Raw genomic sequence first — 15,249 nt, 5'->3', positions numbered from 1 at the left:
TTTCTGATTGAGTTTGACTTCTTACTGCAGGTCCCTGAAGCAGTGACGGAACTGCTGTCCAGCCTGGCTGCTGCTGTGGACTATTTGGAAAGAACATACCTCACTGATGCCTCTCCACCATCTCTGGCTTTGAATACGGATAGGACATTCATTGCTGAAGAGCTCTAGTGAGTGAAATGCTGACAAGCAACCTACTAATGGAAGACAGTTGGGTGGTTTGGAATTTCGTATTCACATTTTAAATGTCTTATGATTGTTTACTCAAAGCTTCGTAACCTGTGTCTCCATGTGAACATACAAAGTCCAAAACACTTTGTCACTGCCAGGACCAAAGTGTAATAAGGAGACTGGCTCGTCTAGATATCCTGTCTTTGTCTTAAGTGTCCTAGTTTTGAAAATTCAGGAAGCCCCAATAAAAACGTGTAGAACGGTTAAATTACTTTTGTCTGTATAGTTTGCCTGAGTCTGTGGACTTGTGCCAGTCACTCGCAAAATAACAAAATAAGTAAAAATATTACCCTGGAAATTTGAACAATATAAAAGTAAGCATGCATGTTTATAAGTACACTTACATATAGTACACCTGTTATGAATTTAATTAGTTTAATGTGCTGATAGCATTAGACCGCTGGACAGTACTAATATTGACAGTTTAAGAATGAGGCAGAATGAGAGGCTGGATGGTGCTGTTTTGAGCTGAACCTGACGCATGCTCCGCCCGATCGTCCTTCCCTATCTCAAAACATTTATATTCACACTGCGGAGCTACTTCTCGAATATGCAGCTGGTCTCTTTATCAGTGTACTGTGCTACTGGTTTAGTACGTTCATCTGTGCATTACTGCAAGCTCTGGGTTGCCCGTAACATGCACTGTTAAGTGGTGCCTTAAGGCAGTGCCAAAGTTTGATGTACAGTGCAACAAACTATCCATGCAGCAAGAGGCCCAGGAAGTAATATGTTAAGCATACAGACCATATATCACTCTGTTCCATTTTCTCACCACACCCCTACAGCAGCACAGGAAGTATACATTTCCAGAAGCATATACTCATGTTTCAGAAACACTATTCCCCTTCCTTTTTCCAATAGAAGGATCACCAGCAACAGTTGGCTCGGTTTGTAGGTTGTATGTGGCAGAAATGTAAGCTCCTTCGGTCTCGCCTACCGAGCGCTTGCGAGGTCTCTTCGAGAAATGCTGGATTCAGGATATGCAAAAAACACAGTTGATGGACAGGATATGGGCATAAAGCTCCACCCATCTTTTTAATTGGCTCCAGTCCTTTGTAAATGGTGGCTTTTCATTGATCAATTGATCTTCTTGTAACCTCCCATGAGGACACCCCCTGTTATATGTATTGTTACTCCCCAGGTTTTAAATACAGCCTCAAGGCACTATTTTCTTTAAAGGCTTCAGGCAGGACAAATTCCCTTCATCAGCTCTATACGGAGTACAACCTAATCCAAAATTAGTGTAATAATTCCTTTGTCACGTTTCAAAGCTACTAATTGTAAATATAGACATAGCTATTTGAATGTACTTGTAGGTACTGTCTTGCATGCAATGCATTATAGTGAAGAACCGGGATAACCCACTTCCTGGGTCTCGGCGGCGGGGGAACCGCCCAAATCTTCCATACCTTCCATACTTAGTAAAAGGAGACACAGGAGCCTTCGTCTGCAGGAGGAACCCAGATTTATTTCAATAGCCCGGGCTATGGAACAGAGTCCCAAGCTAGTCCGAGACAAAACCCAGGAGGCTGCTACTTCACTCTGTAGCTTACAAGCCTTTTATACATTTTTCATCCCAGTCTTTTCGCTGTCAGACCATTGTTTATTCAGGGCAGTGTTTACAGTTGATAACCAGATCCAGACGATGTTTGTAGTTAGTGACCTGGTCAAGGCTTGGTACACAGATCATTGTTCACTCGGCTTTGATCAAAGCTCAGTTTTTCAGGTCTTTGTTCAATTGCCTTGATCAAAGCCCGGTCCTTCAAGTCATTGTTTAATCACCCTGATCAGGGCCCAACAGTCAGACCATTGTCTAGATAACCTGATCACGGTGTCAAGGATGTTTACCAGGCTGGGAGCAGGAAATGGAAAACAAGCTTGTTCTACACAGGGCGTGGGTGTCTCATGGCTTTCTGTTGAACTGCAAAGAACAGGGGGTTGGGTGTGTGACAGTTCCCGGTACAGATGATGCTAATCAGAAAAACACTCTTCCTCAGACCCTCCTTTTGCCATTGAGTGGCAAATACTTTTAAGAAATGTCAATGTTCATAAGACCATCTGTTTCTTGTTGGAGCCTCATCATCATCATATTGGTGTTGTGAATGTTAGAGGGTGGAGGCTTGATGGTCTGGACACACATTGTACAGAGCACTGGCAGGCACTGAAAGCACAAACAGCAGGAGACCAGGACAGCAACTCCCAAGGCAAGGAAGATGAGGACCCTCCAACCCCACTGGGAAAGGAGGCTCCAGACCCAGCCGGTGAGGGGCCAGCTGCCTTCATCCAAATGAATTTCGGAAGAAAGGCGATGTAGACGTTGGATGGCATCGTGCACTGTAGGTGCGTTGTCTGGGATGTACACGCAGCAGCTGGAGCCGATCAATTTACATACACCACCACGATCAGCAAGGATGACGTCTAGGACCATGCCGTTTTGGAGTGTTATAAGGCGGTCCGCCTGTAGCTCTGCGGTGATATTGGAGAGGGCACCAGCTGTTACTGTGATGGTGGCCTCAAGGACCCTGGTCAGTCTTCGTACAGCCCGACTGTTTGACATGGGGCCCCAGAATGGAAGGAAACCTTTAAAGAAGTCCCCGGCTTCCTGGCCCGCTGTATCCTCGGCTGATATGACGCCCCTACGTGAGCGGCGCAGGGCGTCCTTCATTGACTGGTGGTAACCTCCATGGGTAGAATATGTTGGTGGAAGGAGGAAGGTCAGATAGCAGGTACCAGACCAGTTATGGGGGAGCAAAGTGTAGGCGACAGTGCCACAGATGATGAGGTGTTGGGGGATGCCACCAGCTTCAGAGAAGATGTAGAGTTCAAAGCTTTTGTTATATCACACGTACTTGTACCAACTTTCTTAGTCCCTAGGCCATGGATGCAGACATGGCCTTGCACATTTATGACATTCAGTGTCTCGTTCATCAGGCAGTATCCTTCTTGTGCGGAATCTGGAAAATGTTCGTTGAGTGGTTGAGTTGAATACTACCATTTCACTGAGTTCATCTGGTGGTAGTAGAAATGTGGCCGAGCTGGTCGGGCAAAAAGGAGCATTGGCATTGCCAGATCTGTTCCACCAGAAGTCATCCTGAAATGTCCCAAGGATAGACTTGGCAGTACCATTGACAGTGTAGGCCTCCTGCATCAGCATCCACCATGCAAGACAAGACCCAGTGATGGAGAAGGGGTAAGGAACGAATGGAACAGGGTGTATCATGGAATGCGGCATCAGTCCACAAACCCAGCAGTTGGAAGTGTTCATGATCAGCTGATGATGATGCAACATTTGGATGAAGGTGTTGTTGAAGAATTCTGCACGGCAGGGTAATTCGTGGGCTGGTAGCGTGTAATACTGGTGTTCTGCAGGAGTTGGGGTAGGAGTTGGTGAGGCAACAGGATGGTAGATTAGTAACAGCCAACCAAGGATAGACAGGATGAGTGAGACAAACAGCGTCACCACGGTGGCTATGAAGCATTTACTATGTTGGAGACTGACATCTTGTTTCTGGATTCGGGCGTTTTGGACGGCTGCCATTGTGCTGAGCCAGGGACCTCTAGCGGCTGTCTGTGATTGGTGGTTGCTTCACTGGGAGCAGGTGCCATGGAGCCCTATGGCATACCTTAGTCTGAAGTAATTACTATAGCCTGTGCACAACCTGTTTCAAATTGTCAACCGGACTGTTCAAAATTGTAAAACTGAGAAAGCGTGCTGTTTGGTGAATGGGCAGCCAGTCCGACTAAATGAGCAACAGCTAGTGGAAAACTACTGGTATGCCAAAGGCACAGCAATGTTTAAAGTATAACATGAAATTGCAGAAACTGTACACTGCAATACGAATGTTCTAATCATATTTATCATAGAAAAAACATCACTTGAATCTCAAACTTTTTAGTACTCATTTGACATTTTCATGAACATGTACTGAGTTTTTATATCACAAAAAACATTCCATAAGTTACACTATGTAACAATTCATACATCAAAGCGATATATCAAGAGTGCATTTGATTATTTGAAAATATGAAGATCAACACGTCTTAGTAGAGCCCAATGCATTTCGGGAGTATCTCCCTTCTTCAGGGGCGCTAGTGAAGAAAAGAAAAAACATGCATACTTTAAATTCTAAACATTATTCTCCATGTAGTATTATCTTTCTGCACATATTAATGAAGATGCTGTACTTAAACAGTGACCAAGAATCAAAGGTGAACAAGATTACATGAGTCCTAATGTGTCTCCTAAGGATCAAAACGAACATGTGTTTACGAAGACAGCTGCCACCAAGTGTGTTAGCATACTAATTAATGCTTCACCTGTTGTTAACCTACAAGTGCTCACCAAATCATAACAAACTAACTCACCACGAAAAAAGTGTGCTCACCACTGCCACCCGGACAAAACTGTGTCGTAATGTTCAAACTCACTTTCTACGATCTTCATATGTATCCAACTATTTACTAGGGAACTCAGCAAGGTCAATGACGTTTCTGCAAGAACACAGAAACATGCCTCTTAACTACCATCTTCCAACACCTATCGAGAGAGCCTTTACCTATTTTGGATACATTGTATATGAAAAATTCCTACTTACTCAATCAGTGACTTGTTTTCCGTCACGACAACAGAGAAATAAAACCAAGCTCTGTGAAAAAAGACATCGCGTTCCGATTACTACCATAACTGCAACTGCTATTTATGCAGAACACCAAGTTACCAGTCTACTTGAGTATATACAGCTGTGTACCTCACTTTTCACCAAGTCGCCGTATATGACGAATCCAATTTGTAAACGGAAAGCTCCAGTATCTGAAAAAACATAACATGACAAGTCTCTACTCAGTTTACCATAATTCAAATGGTTTAACACCTTAACGCAAGTCTACTGCCTCACATTACCGATACACAAAGCTTACCGTGTCAAAACTCTTTATGCTGCCGAAATTTCCCCATGGACCAACAGAACGATTCTGGCGTTCTGAAACCACGTTCAGTGTACTGCGGCTGATTAAATGGAACTAGAAAGTGGACTGAGTACGTCGGCCATCTTGTAAAGGTGTATTACTATACGCTTCATGCGCTTGTATTCTAGAATATTGCCCTGATAACACTAGTGAACAAAAGCGTGTAGTCATCTATTAACCACTACTCAAAAAGCAATAAAGACACCGAACTATGAGTAGTACTAGGGCCTGCTAAATTTAAAAATGTTCTTCATTGCTTTTGGTAATGGAATCAAAAACGCTCACAATTTTGACCTATGCAGTTGATTATCAAACTGGAACCCAACTGTGTTAACCATTGTCTAGATAACCTGATCACTGTGTCAAGGATGTTTACCAGGCTGGGTGCAGGAGATGGAAAACAAGCTTGTTTACACAGGGCGTGGGTGTCTCATGGCTTTCTGTTGAACTGCAAAGAACAGGGGGTTGCGTGTGCGACCGTTCCTGGGCAGAAATGCAGGCTGCAAGATGGTTTTTGTAGTGTCAGTTTAGATTTTCCTCAGGCATCAGCAGAAATGACCAGGTGAGTCATGTGGAAGTGTTTGACACGAGATGGCAATGAAAAAACAATGGAGTCCCAGTACAGATTATGCTAATCAGAAAAACACTTTTCCTCAATAGGTAGGGTGGATTTACCATAGCTTATGCAGCATGCAGTACCATATACGACCAAAAGAGGTCCCCTTTTGGCCACAAATGGTATTGCACCCTGCAACATGGCTAGGTAAAAAACATTGCCATTCATAATGCCAATAAATCCAACTTTGCAGACTTGCAGTGCTGGTGCCTTGCTCAATAGGGACCTCTAGGAGCAGCTTGTGGTACTGCACCTAGACATGCAGTGCTGGTGCCTTGCTCTCTAGGGACCTCTAGGAGCAGCTTGTGGTACTTCACCTAGACATGCAGTGCTGGTGCCTTGCTCACTAGGGACCTCTAGGAGCTGCTTGCAGTACTGCACTGATGCATACAATGCTGGTTCCTGGCTCACTACGCAAGCATTTTTACTGCACTAGGTCTCGCATTACTGAGCTATTGGCGTTACATTATTATTTGCAACACCAATACCTCAAACTATCAGTAATGCGAGACCTATTGCATTGTAAATGCTTGTTATATTGGTTATTGGATTTCTTGTACTTTTTTTTAGGAAGGTGTTGAATTTGATTCCTGATCCTCTTCTACCGTCTCTGGTAATTGTGACTGACATTTGCATCAATTGGTTTTATTTCATTTGATTTGCAGGTGTCATCCTGTTGACTAATCTTTCTAGCAGCACTAATGGGTTGCAATTGCGTGAAGGTCATCTGCATTGCTAGAAGACGTTCTGCTCTGCCTTCCTGCCCTGTGACGTTTTCTTGATAGCCCTTTTCCTGCCTTAAGTTGGCTTTATATTTATGTGAGCCCATTGGAGGTGCTCCAGTACATTGTTGGTGTTTGTTTGGCTACACAGCTAAACGCTGATGTCAATGGCACCGTAAGTGTCTAACTTTATTAGTGAGAGTAGGTATTTGCCTCACAGCAGTCTACATGATGACTAGCACTGGTGGCAGTGAGTCTAGTCCACAGCATATGCCTAGGCCATTTAACTAGAACAGTCGCAAGAGCTACCCTCCCTCCCTCCATACTGGATAGAAGTGTGGAAAGCCTATGGAGCAGGCTACTGCAGTGACATGCTTACTGCCTGCTGAGGAGATGGACTGTTCCTGGGTCTACAATGAAGCAAAAGGACAACCCATGGGCATGGGACAGTTTGTAGATAAAGCATGTTCCCCATTCTGAACCTCAGAAAAAGATGGAGACTCTAACACACTTTGCTGTTTCACTTATCCTGTGCAGCCGAGTACGTAGGCTTCCTTCACTTAGTCCCAGTGTGGAGGGAAAATGGCAAAATGGCACTAAAGTAGAGTTTCCATCTCAGGCCCTTTGTTTTCCTTCTCACACTTGTGTGTAAGCTACCTTTATGTCTGGTTGCCTGAGGCGGGGGCAGTACTGCCCTCCCTCTGTTGCCTGAAGGTAGACTGATCGAGCAAACCTGAGAGTATGCAATTTCTAGGTCATGTACACTGCTTTGAACTACCTGTAGTGTAGGCAGAAGCCTTTTGTGGATCATATCTAAAATCTACAGGAGGCTTTGATCCTGTCTGTTGCTTACAATTGGTTTACTTTATTTTCACACTTGCTTCCCATTCAATGACGTGCCTTCTTCTTGTGTTAGCCTCTTTACCAACTTTTTAGTTGGCTAACATCTATTGCTTACATTTTATTAACTGCTTAGTTTATAGCATGTGTATGCTACGGCATCTAGAGTTGACTTCGGTTGTTTACAAGTTGTTGAAAGGAGGCTTCAGTCTGTTTTGTGAGATCACAGCCCCCAGTACACCAGGGCAAAGAGTTCTTCTGGAGGACTTTGGATATCATGACTCTGACCTTGTAGGTCCTTCTTGCATACCACTAGGACAGACTGAGGAAAGCCCTGACACTTTTGGAGGGCACCAAAGAAGGAGGAGGCCATTGTGGTAGAATGCACGTGCCAGGACAAAGACCAATGCACAATCAGCAAAAGTGCCTCCTTGACACGAGGTCTTGGCCCTGCATGGTTTGGCCTCATAAACAGTCTCATGCAAATGCTGTGTGCAACTCCTGAAGGAACCTTGCTTCGAGTCTGAGAAGCAATGTAAAAGACCTCAACACCTTGCTCTGGCTGAGCTCAGTGATCCCTCAGTAGGGAGGGCCAGCCTCGACTCTGTAGAAGTCTAGTGCTAATAGCTCCGAGACCAGGCCCAAAAGGCTTTATTTCAAGCCCTGAAGCATTGATACAACATCCTTGGTGCTGAAATATACCCCAGGGTTGGGGGTCTTATGAGTGTTTCCTTGATTTTTTCCAGATGTGCAAAATAGCAAGCCCTTTAATTATCCAGCATCTGGGAAGATCCTTGTAAGGCCCCACCACCAGCGGAGCCTCCACCCAAATGTCTAACAAAAAGAAGTTTTCCCTTTGAAGAGGCAGTTTTAGAACTCCAGAGGGAAACCCTATTCCTAAGTAGTGTAAAAGGTCACCCACTAGTCACCACTACCTCAGCCACCACAGTCTCCATATATGTTGCCTTCCCCACAGTAGTCTCACTACACACTTTATTACTAATCAATAAGATGCTATAAAAGGTCATTACTATTAGCCAGGGCCATTGCACGTGTGGGAAGACTATAACACCAATCATAAGGGCGACTCTGGGTTAGGACCGTACTCTGTCAACGCTTCTCTGCAGCTATTATGACTGCATACAATGCAGTAATTTAAAAGGACAGTTGACCACCATGTAGTCGAGGCAGAGAACGTGTCTAGAAAGTGGTCGAGAAAGAGGATGTTTTTTTATTCTGACCCTATCAAAGTCAGAGTTTTCAGTACCATTTTCGCATATTTTCACAAGCATAACAGCATAAGCAGGTACAAATTAAAGCGGATTACTATGTGTCTGCCATCTTGAATTTAAAAAAAAGGCGTAGTTGGTCACTCCGCTGACTCGCACTTGTGTTCTAACGCATACATTTGCACAGCTCATCACATATACACACTCGGACCGAATGACAAGGCACATTGTTATGCTTCCTCCCGAGATGGTGCACAGCATCGACAAAAAACATTGGGAAAGTCAATAAGGCTAGATTTATTGGTTTTGCCAGTGCTTGTTAAAAGTTCCAACGTGCCTGCAGTACTGGGGAAGCCTTTTTTCCTCCCAGCAGTTTTCCAAATTCACATGTGTACTGCCCTCATGGCCACACTGATAGCATTTTGGACTGGCTCAAGTGCCATGTGTATTGGTATCGTCTAGAGGATCCATTATCAAACAGAGCACAAAACCAGAAACTGGGAAGGGAGCACTTTCCGTTGTCAGGGGAAGCCTGATCTTAACAGCAAGAGGAGGGACTCCCTGCCTAAGAAGGCAGCCAGTAAACACCTCTTTGATGGTGTTTTTTTCTTTTTAGCAATGGCATGTGCAAGTCAGGATCTGTTAGAATCCAAATAAAATACATGGTTCTTGAATTTGACCCTCTATTCCTTGAAAGTGGTCTTCTGGATGATTCCCTTGTGAAAAGTATCTGTATGGTAATGGCACTTGACACCCTTTTAGATCTGGAAACGGTGGTTTGGATGCCTTGTGCCACGGTGGTTTGGGTGCCAATTCCTATGGCAAAAATGCTACCTTTATCTTTAACAGACTGAACCACAGCGGGTTATATGAAAGACAAGCAAAGTAAAGCAGAATCTCTGCTTTTTTGAAGGATACTAGGACTGTGGACTTGCTCAGACTTTACAGGATTATACTTTCTGGCTTCAAGCCAAAGACTCGAGTCTACATTTTTAATTGGACCAATGTTTTTCAATATCCTACAGATTAATTTTATTCATTGTATTTATGGACTGTGACTTTAGCTGTAGGATGCAGTAAGGTGTCTTACATACGTAATTTCAATTGTTATATTATTTACATTCAGCTTCTAAAATTGTGTACCCAGGCAATTGATATAACTAGGACCTGGCTTCTAGAACTTTGATTTTTGTAAGGCGATTTGACATAGTTATTAATAATTGAGGATTTCTGTGTCCATAGTCTGGGGGCTAGGCAAGATAACGACCAGTATCAGTCTGTCTCTTCCTCTTGTTAGTTATTGTCTTCCTGTAGTGTGACGTTCTTCTTGAAGGTATCGTGGGATCCCTGACCATACTGCCTTAAGTGTTATGCAGTGATTTTAATATTGAGGCAAACTTCAAATGGTAGCTAGTGGAGTCGTTTTAGGATCAGATTTATCAGATTTTCTTCCATATGGTGACTTTTAGTGGCAAAATTGTGCATTTCAGAAGCCCTGCTGAAATGGTATTTTTGCTGTCTACTAGACCTTGTATAACAGCAATTCTTCTGGCAAGATTGAATTCCGAAATTTTAAAGAGGTTCTTGTAACATTTTACTGTTTTTGTAAATTGTTCCTTCAAATTCATAACTGCATTGAAAGTTTCAGCGTACCCAGAGCTCTAAGCCATTTTAGACTAGTGAGTGACTTTGAAAAAGGACCAATTCACCTTGTTAGCATTTTCAACAAAAGGTTGAAATGTCAGATTGATTATATTTTAGGAGTTGGAGATTCTGAGGTACAACTGAGTATTGTCAGTGTATCGTAGTAAAGCTAGGCTTTTGCTTTGTACCGTTTCCATCAATGGTACTTTGTGCAGGTTGTGTTAATGAAAAGCAGCCTAGCGTACAAATTTGGATCCAGTAATCCGTGATGAACCAGTGTAAGGCCGATCATTCTATGAACATTCTTGAAGATGAGGATATTTAGCAGGGATTTAGGGTTAATGGAGATAAATGCTTCTGACATGTCCAAGAGTGCTAGTAGACAGAAGTCTTCTCATCTAGCATTTTGATGATGTTGTCCGTGACACGGTGGCTGATTTTGTACTATGTTTCGGTCTGATTTGCTTGATTGTCTGCTTAGGAGTTGGTTATAAAGCGAGAGGTAGGATAAATAGCCATTGCTTTTCCAGTGATTGTATCCATTTAGAACATTTTGGTCACAAGGCTTTTGTTTGGAGGTTTTCTGGGTCTAGGATTTTTTTTCTTAAAGTTGTATCATTTGTCCAGCATAAAGAGTTGCTGGAGAGGTTCTTTCAGACAATGAAGAGTTCTTTCAGAGTGAAGAGTTCTCACTTTTGCAAAGCAGAAGAATGTAGTCCGCTTGTAGAACTTAGTCTAAGTGGTTTGAAGGTTCCTAGGTAGCAATTATCTTGTGTAGGTCTTCTTTGCCCAGACAAAGAGATAAGCGGGATGAAAAACAAACCTGAGCAAACAATAACTTTGGGGCAGGAACTTTCTACTTTCAGAAGATTGTATAATAGAGGTAAAGGTCAACAATCCCTCTGCCAAAAATCTGTAGAACACAACCAGTGACTCCCTTGGGCACTCCTGAGCGCATGGCACTCGGAAGGAAGGCAGCGCCCAGGGTTTCCTCTTGCACGGGGTAGGCTAAAATCTGATACATTGATGCAGGAAACTGGCCACTAGTTACAGTGTCCCATTTTTACAAATTATACTGACAGATTCTCATTGACTTCCGGCTCTGTCACAGGAAAATGTAGCCTCTTCTGAGTGTTTGCGGTTCAGGGAAGACCTGGCTGGGCAGTTCGGGCTGGACTGTTCCCATGAGGCACAGGGTCAAGGCTGATTTGTATATAGCTGGGTCTGAACTGAGGTGGTGAAGTGAGCTAAATAATAGTGATGGATTCAACCCAGATCTGAGACTGGGGGTGAGGGCCTGAAAAGTTTCTGCGCTCCGTCCATCTCCTTATGTTTGCTCTGTATATACTATAGGTATAGTGTGCACAGAGTCCAGTAGAACCCCAAAGATAGGTAGAAGTAGATAGCACCTTACTCTCTATTTGTGGTAGTGTGGGTGAGCAGTAAGGCTTTATCAGATGGTAGTGTTAAGCATTTGTTGTACGCACTCAAATCAGCACATTGTCACACACTCAAAGACTGAATTCAGACCAATTTGAATTGTATAAAAATATTATTTAGTTATATTTATTTTCTAGAACCAAGCAAGGCTGGTACAGTTAAGTGTAAATGGTACTTTTCAAGGCAGGCTGAACAATCCAAGGAAGCTGAATGAAAATGACTTTGTTCAGGTTTGTAAATGCTTTCAATACAGTGGAAATTACTGTTAGATTACTTTACAGATTATTTTTTCTACTGTGATATACCTAGATATTATACTGGGACATTTCATAGAGAAAAGGTAAGTAAAGCAGTTTTTAGTTATTTGCAGTTTTTCAATGTTTCATACAAAACCAACTCCACACTTAATTGTTAGGACAAAGCAGTCAATGCAATCCTATGGAAGGAAATTGAGTTATCGGTTTAAAGGTAAGTACAAGTTTGTGGGAGTTGGTGTTCTGGGGTGAGGGCCATTCTGCTTGCCTGATTACCTACATATTTATTATTTATACTTTCTCCTGTTTATGTTGCATGCTTTTGTGTACAGCACTCTGATACCCTGATGGGTCATGTTCGCGCTATATAAAACCTTTCAAATCAGTAACTCACTAGTAGTGCACCTTTGTATCCACAATTGGCACATCCCTGGCCACAGGCAAGCCCCTTGTAAAAGGTACCAGGGGTACCAAGGGCACTGTGGCCAAGGAAGGCCTCTGAGGGCTGCAGCACCTATTGTGCCATCCTGCGCAGCCATGCACCTTCACCCACATGCTCTGCCACAAGCAGGATGCGTGTTGTGGTGCAGAGAAAAGTGAAAAGTCAACATGGCATGCACCCTTACGTGCCATGCCAGCAATTCACTGCTTAAGGCCATTGTATGTCACCCCTAAGGCCTAGGTAAGTCACCTCTGTAGCAGGTTGCAGTCGTCCTAAGGTAAGGGTACAGCGGTATGAGCCCTGTACACCTACAGTGTCTTAAGTTCATTTAGAGTCCCTGTAAGTGTAGTAAAGCCATAAAGAATATATGGTCTGGGAGTTGGTCACTACTAACTCGCAGCTTCATAATGGCTTTACTGAAAACCGGGGCCGTTTGGTAGCAAACCTCTCAGCACATTAAACCCACACTGATGCCAGCGTGGAATTTAATGTAAAATGCACACAGAGAGAATCGAAGAGATGCCCCTGAAGATCGACCAGCCCTGGTGTGGTTCCTGAATGGCTGCACGCCATTGAGGAACAAGATCACTGAGCCAGGACGACGAAGAAGGAGAACTTCAAGAACTTCGACGTCCAAAGGAGAATGTGCATACAGGGGGTCCCCTGAGTGCAGGAATTAAACACCTTTTAAATTCTGCCGTAACTGCCACCACAAATACGCGCAGAAGGACCAGCACCCGCTCTGCAACCTCTGCCTACCGGTCGACCACGAGAGCAAGGATTGCAAAGCCTGCTCCGTCTTCACCCCGAAGACACTCCAGTTTAGAGAGAGACAGAGAAGAGCCAACTAAGCCATGCAAGGCAAAGGCCAACCTCTGTGGCTTCGGGACCTGGGCTTCTCCAGCGACGAGGAGGACAACATCGCCAAGGGACCAGATGACTACACGGTCATAGAGACGATAAGAAAACATCTAAAGAGGTAGGAGAGACGTCGACCCCTAAACCCAGATAGACTCTCGAAAGTCTGAGTCAGACTCTCGAAAAACAGAGTGTAAGTCCACAAAGGGAGCACCGGCGCCGAAAATCTCGACTGCCGCAGCTGCATCCAAGGACAAACAGCCCAGCGGATCCTTTGAAAAGGACGCCCAGGCGGCGAAAACGGGCGAGAAGCCACGGTCGTCGAAGCACGTCCCCGAAAAGGATCTCTCGACTTCAAAGGAGAAGGACCCGAAGGCCACTTCGACGACGGCGCCGAAGGTATCAGCTGAAACTTTCGACGCCGATCAGGCAGCCGAAATGGAGAGAAAGAAGAGAAGGCTCGAGGCCGAAATGGATAACATCCTGCAAAGGAAGAGAGAGTTCGACGAAAAAATGAAAAGGTTCATGATTCCGTCGAAACCGCTGCCAACAATCGTCGAAATAGAAGAGGAGTTGGATGCCAAAGAGCCGCCAAAAACTCCCGAGCCCCAGGAACACCTGGAGGAAGAGGGCCTATACTACGAAGAGGAAGGCGACGATGACCAGCGGATGAGTTTCGGCTAGGCATCCTTGATGGCACAGGACCTGGAGTGGCAGGACCTCGACGCCGAAAGCCCAGAAGAGCCCGTGGAGACGTACCCCTCGAGGCCTTCGCCGCAAGATGACCTTGGGGTCTACAACATGGTCATCAGGAATGCGGCAACGGCTTATGGAGTCAAACTGGAGGAAGAAAAACCAAAGGCATGCTTCCTCTTAGAGACCCTGCTCCCCACTCAAACAAGGAGTCAATTCCTCCCCACGCTCCCAAGTGTCCTGGACCAAGGGAGGGAGGCATTCAAAGACCCAGTGACCTGCAGGTCTGTCACGCCTAGGACTCCTCTAAGGACCCCCCCCCCCTACATCCAGGGACCTGTCACGGCAGACTCCATTATTGCGGCAACAGCCAGGAAAAGGGCAAACGTGCCAACAACCTCAGGCCCACCACAAGACAAAGGAAGTAGGAGGATGGACCGAACAGGGAGGAAAATAGAGAGAAATGCAGCGGTGCACTGGCGCATTGCAAACTGCAATTCCCTACTAAACAGACACCTGTACCAGCACTGGGACGAGGTCGGACAGCTGCTCAAGCACCTCCCTGAACAATACCAACAAAGAGCGTCACACCTGGTGGAGGAAGGAAAAAATATAGCAAATTCCGGCCTGAAATCAGCCTTGGATGGGGCTAACACATGCAGCAGGCTTATGACGATAGGGTTCACAGAAAGAAGGCATGCCTGGCTGAGGATCTCAGGCTTCAAGCCGGAAGTACAGAACAACATTCTGAGCACTCCCTTCAATGGAGAAACACTGTTCGGGGCACCGGTGGATGAAAAACTCACCCAGCTCAAGAAAGAAAATGAGACTGCAAGGTCCTTGGGGGCCTTACAGTTCAGAGGAATGAGAAGGGGTACCCCGACACGGAGACCAAACGGGAGGGGGGTAAGCCATCTGGGAACGTCACACCAGACATTTCAGCAGGCCTACCAGGGCAACAATCAAGCACAGCAGGGCCAGCAGAAACAAACCTGGCAGTACCAGCCTCGGGCCAGTCCTTTCGCGGGAGGGCAAATGGACGAGGGCAAACAAGAAGAGGGGGCCAGCAACCCACCTCAAAGTGACTCCGTCCCGCAAAGCTTGCCCACCCACACGACCCCTCCGAGGGTGGGGCACAACAAGGTCAACAGAAGAGGGTTACACGAACCAAACATTAACTAACATGTAACACCAGTAGGAGGCAGGCCAAAACATTTCTTCCAGGAATGGAAGAAGATAACCACAGACAAGTGGATACTCAACATCATACAGTTTGGATACTGCATAGAACTGGAAAAGAAACCACCAAACAGAAAAC

At 44.9% G+C, this 15,249-nt stretch overlaps 1 protein-coding gene across 7 annotated transcripts in view; it reads left to right on the top strand.

Annotated features, from left to right (window-relative positions):
* Window positions 1-15,249, top strand: part of SCAF1 (SR-related CTD associated factor 1) — a 438,521-nt gene that overhangs the window by 205,561 nt on the left and 217,711 nt on the right. For all 7 annotated transcript variants that reach the window (XM_078655270.1, XM_078655274.1, XM_078655269.1 and 4 more), the window contains one exon: window positions 31-167. In XM_078655270.1, coding sequence (XP_078511396.1) covers window positions 31-167 — 137 coding nt within the window. The remainder of the gene's footprint in view (window positions 1-30; window positions 168-15,249) is intronic.

Source organism: Lissotriton helveticus, chromosome 7, assembly GCF_964261635.1.
Source record: "Lissotriton helveticus chromosome 7, aLisHel1.1, whole genome shotgun sequence".
In the NCBI taxonomy this organism is placed as follows: Eukaryota; Metazoa; Chordata; class Amphibia; order Caudata; family Salamandridae; genus Lissotriton; species Lissotriton helveticus.
Note: the sequence above shows the minus strand (reverse complement) of the source record. Positions and strands in the feature narration are given on the sequence as shown.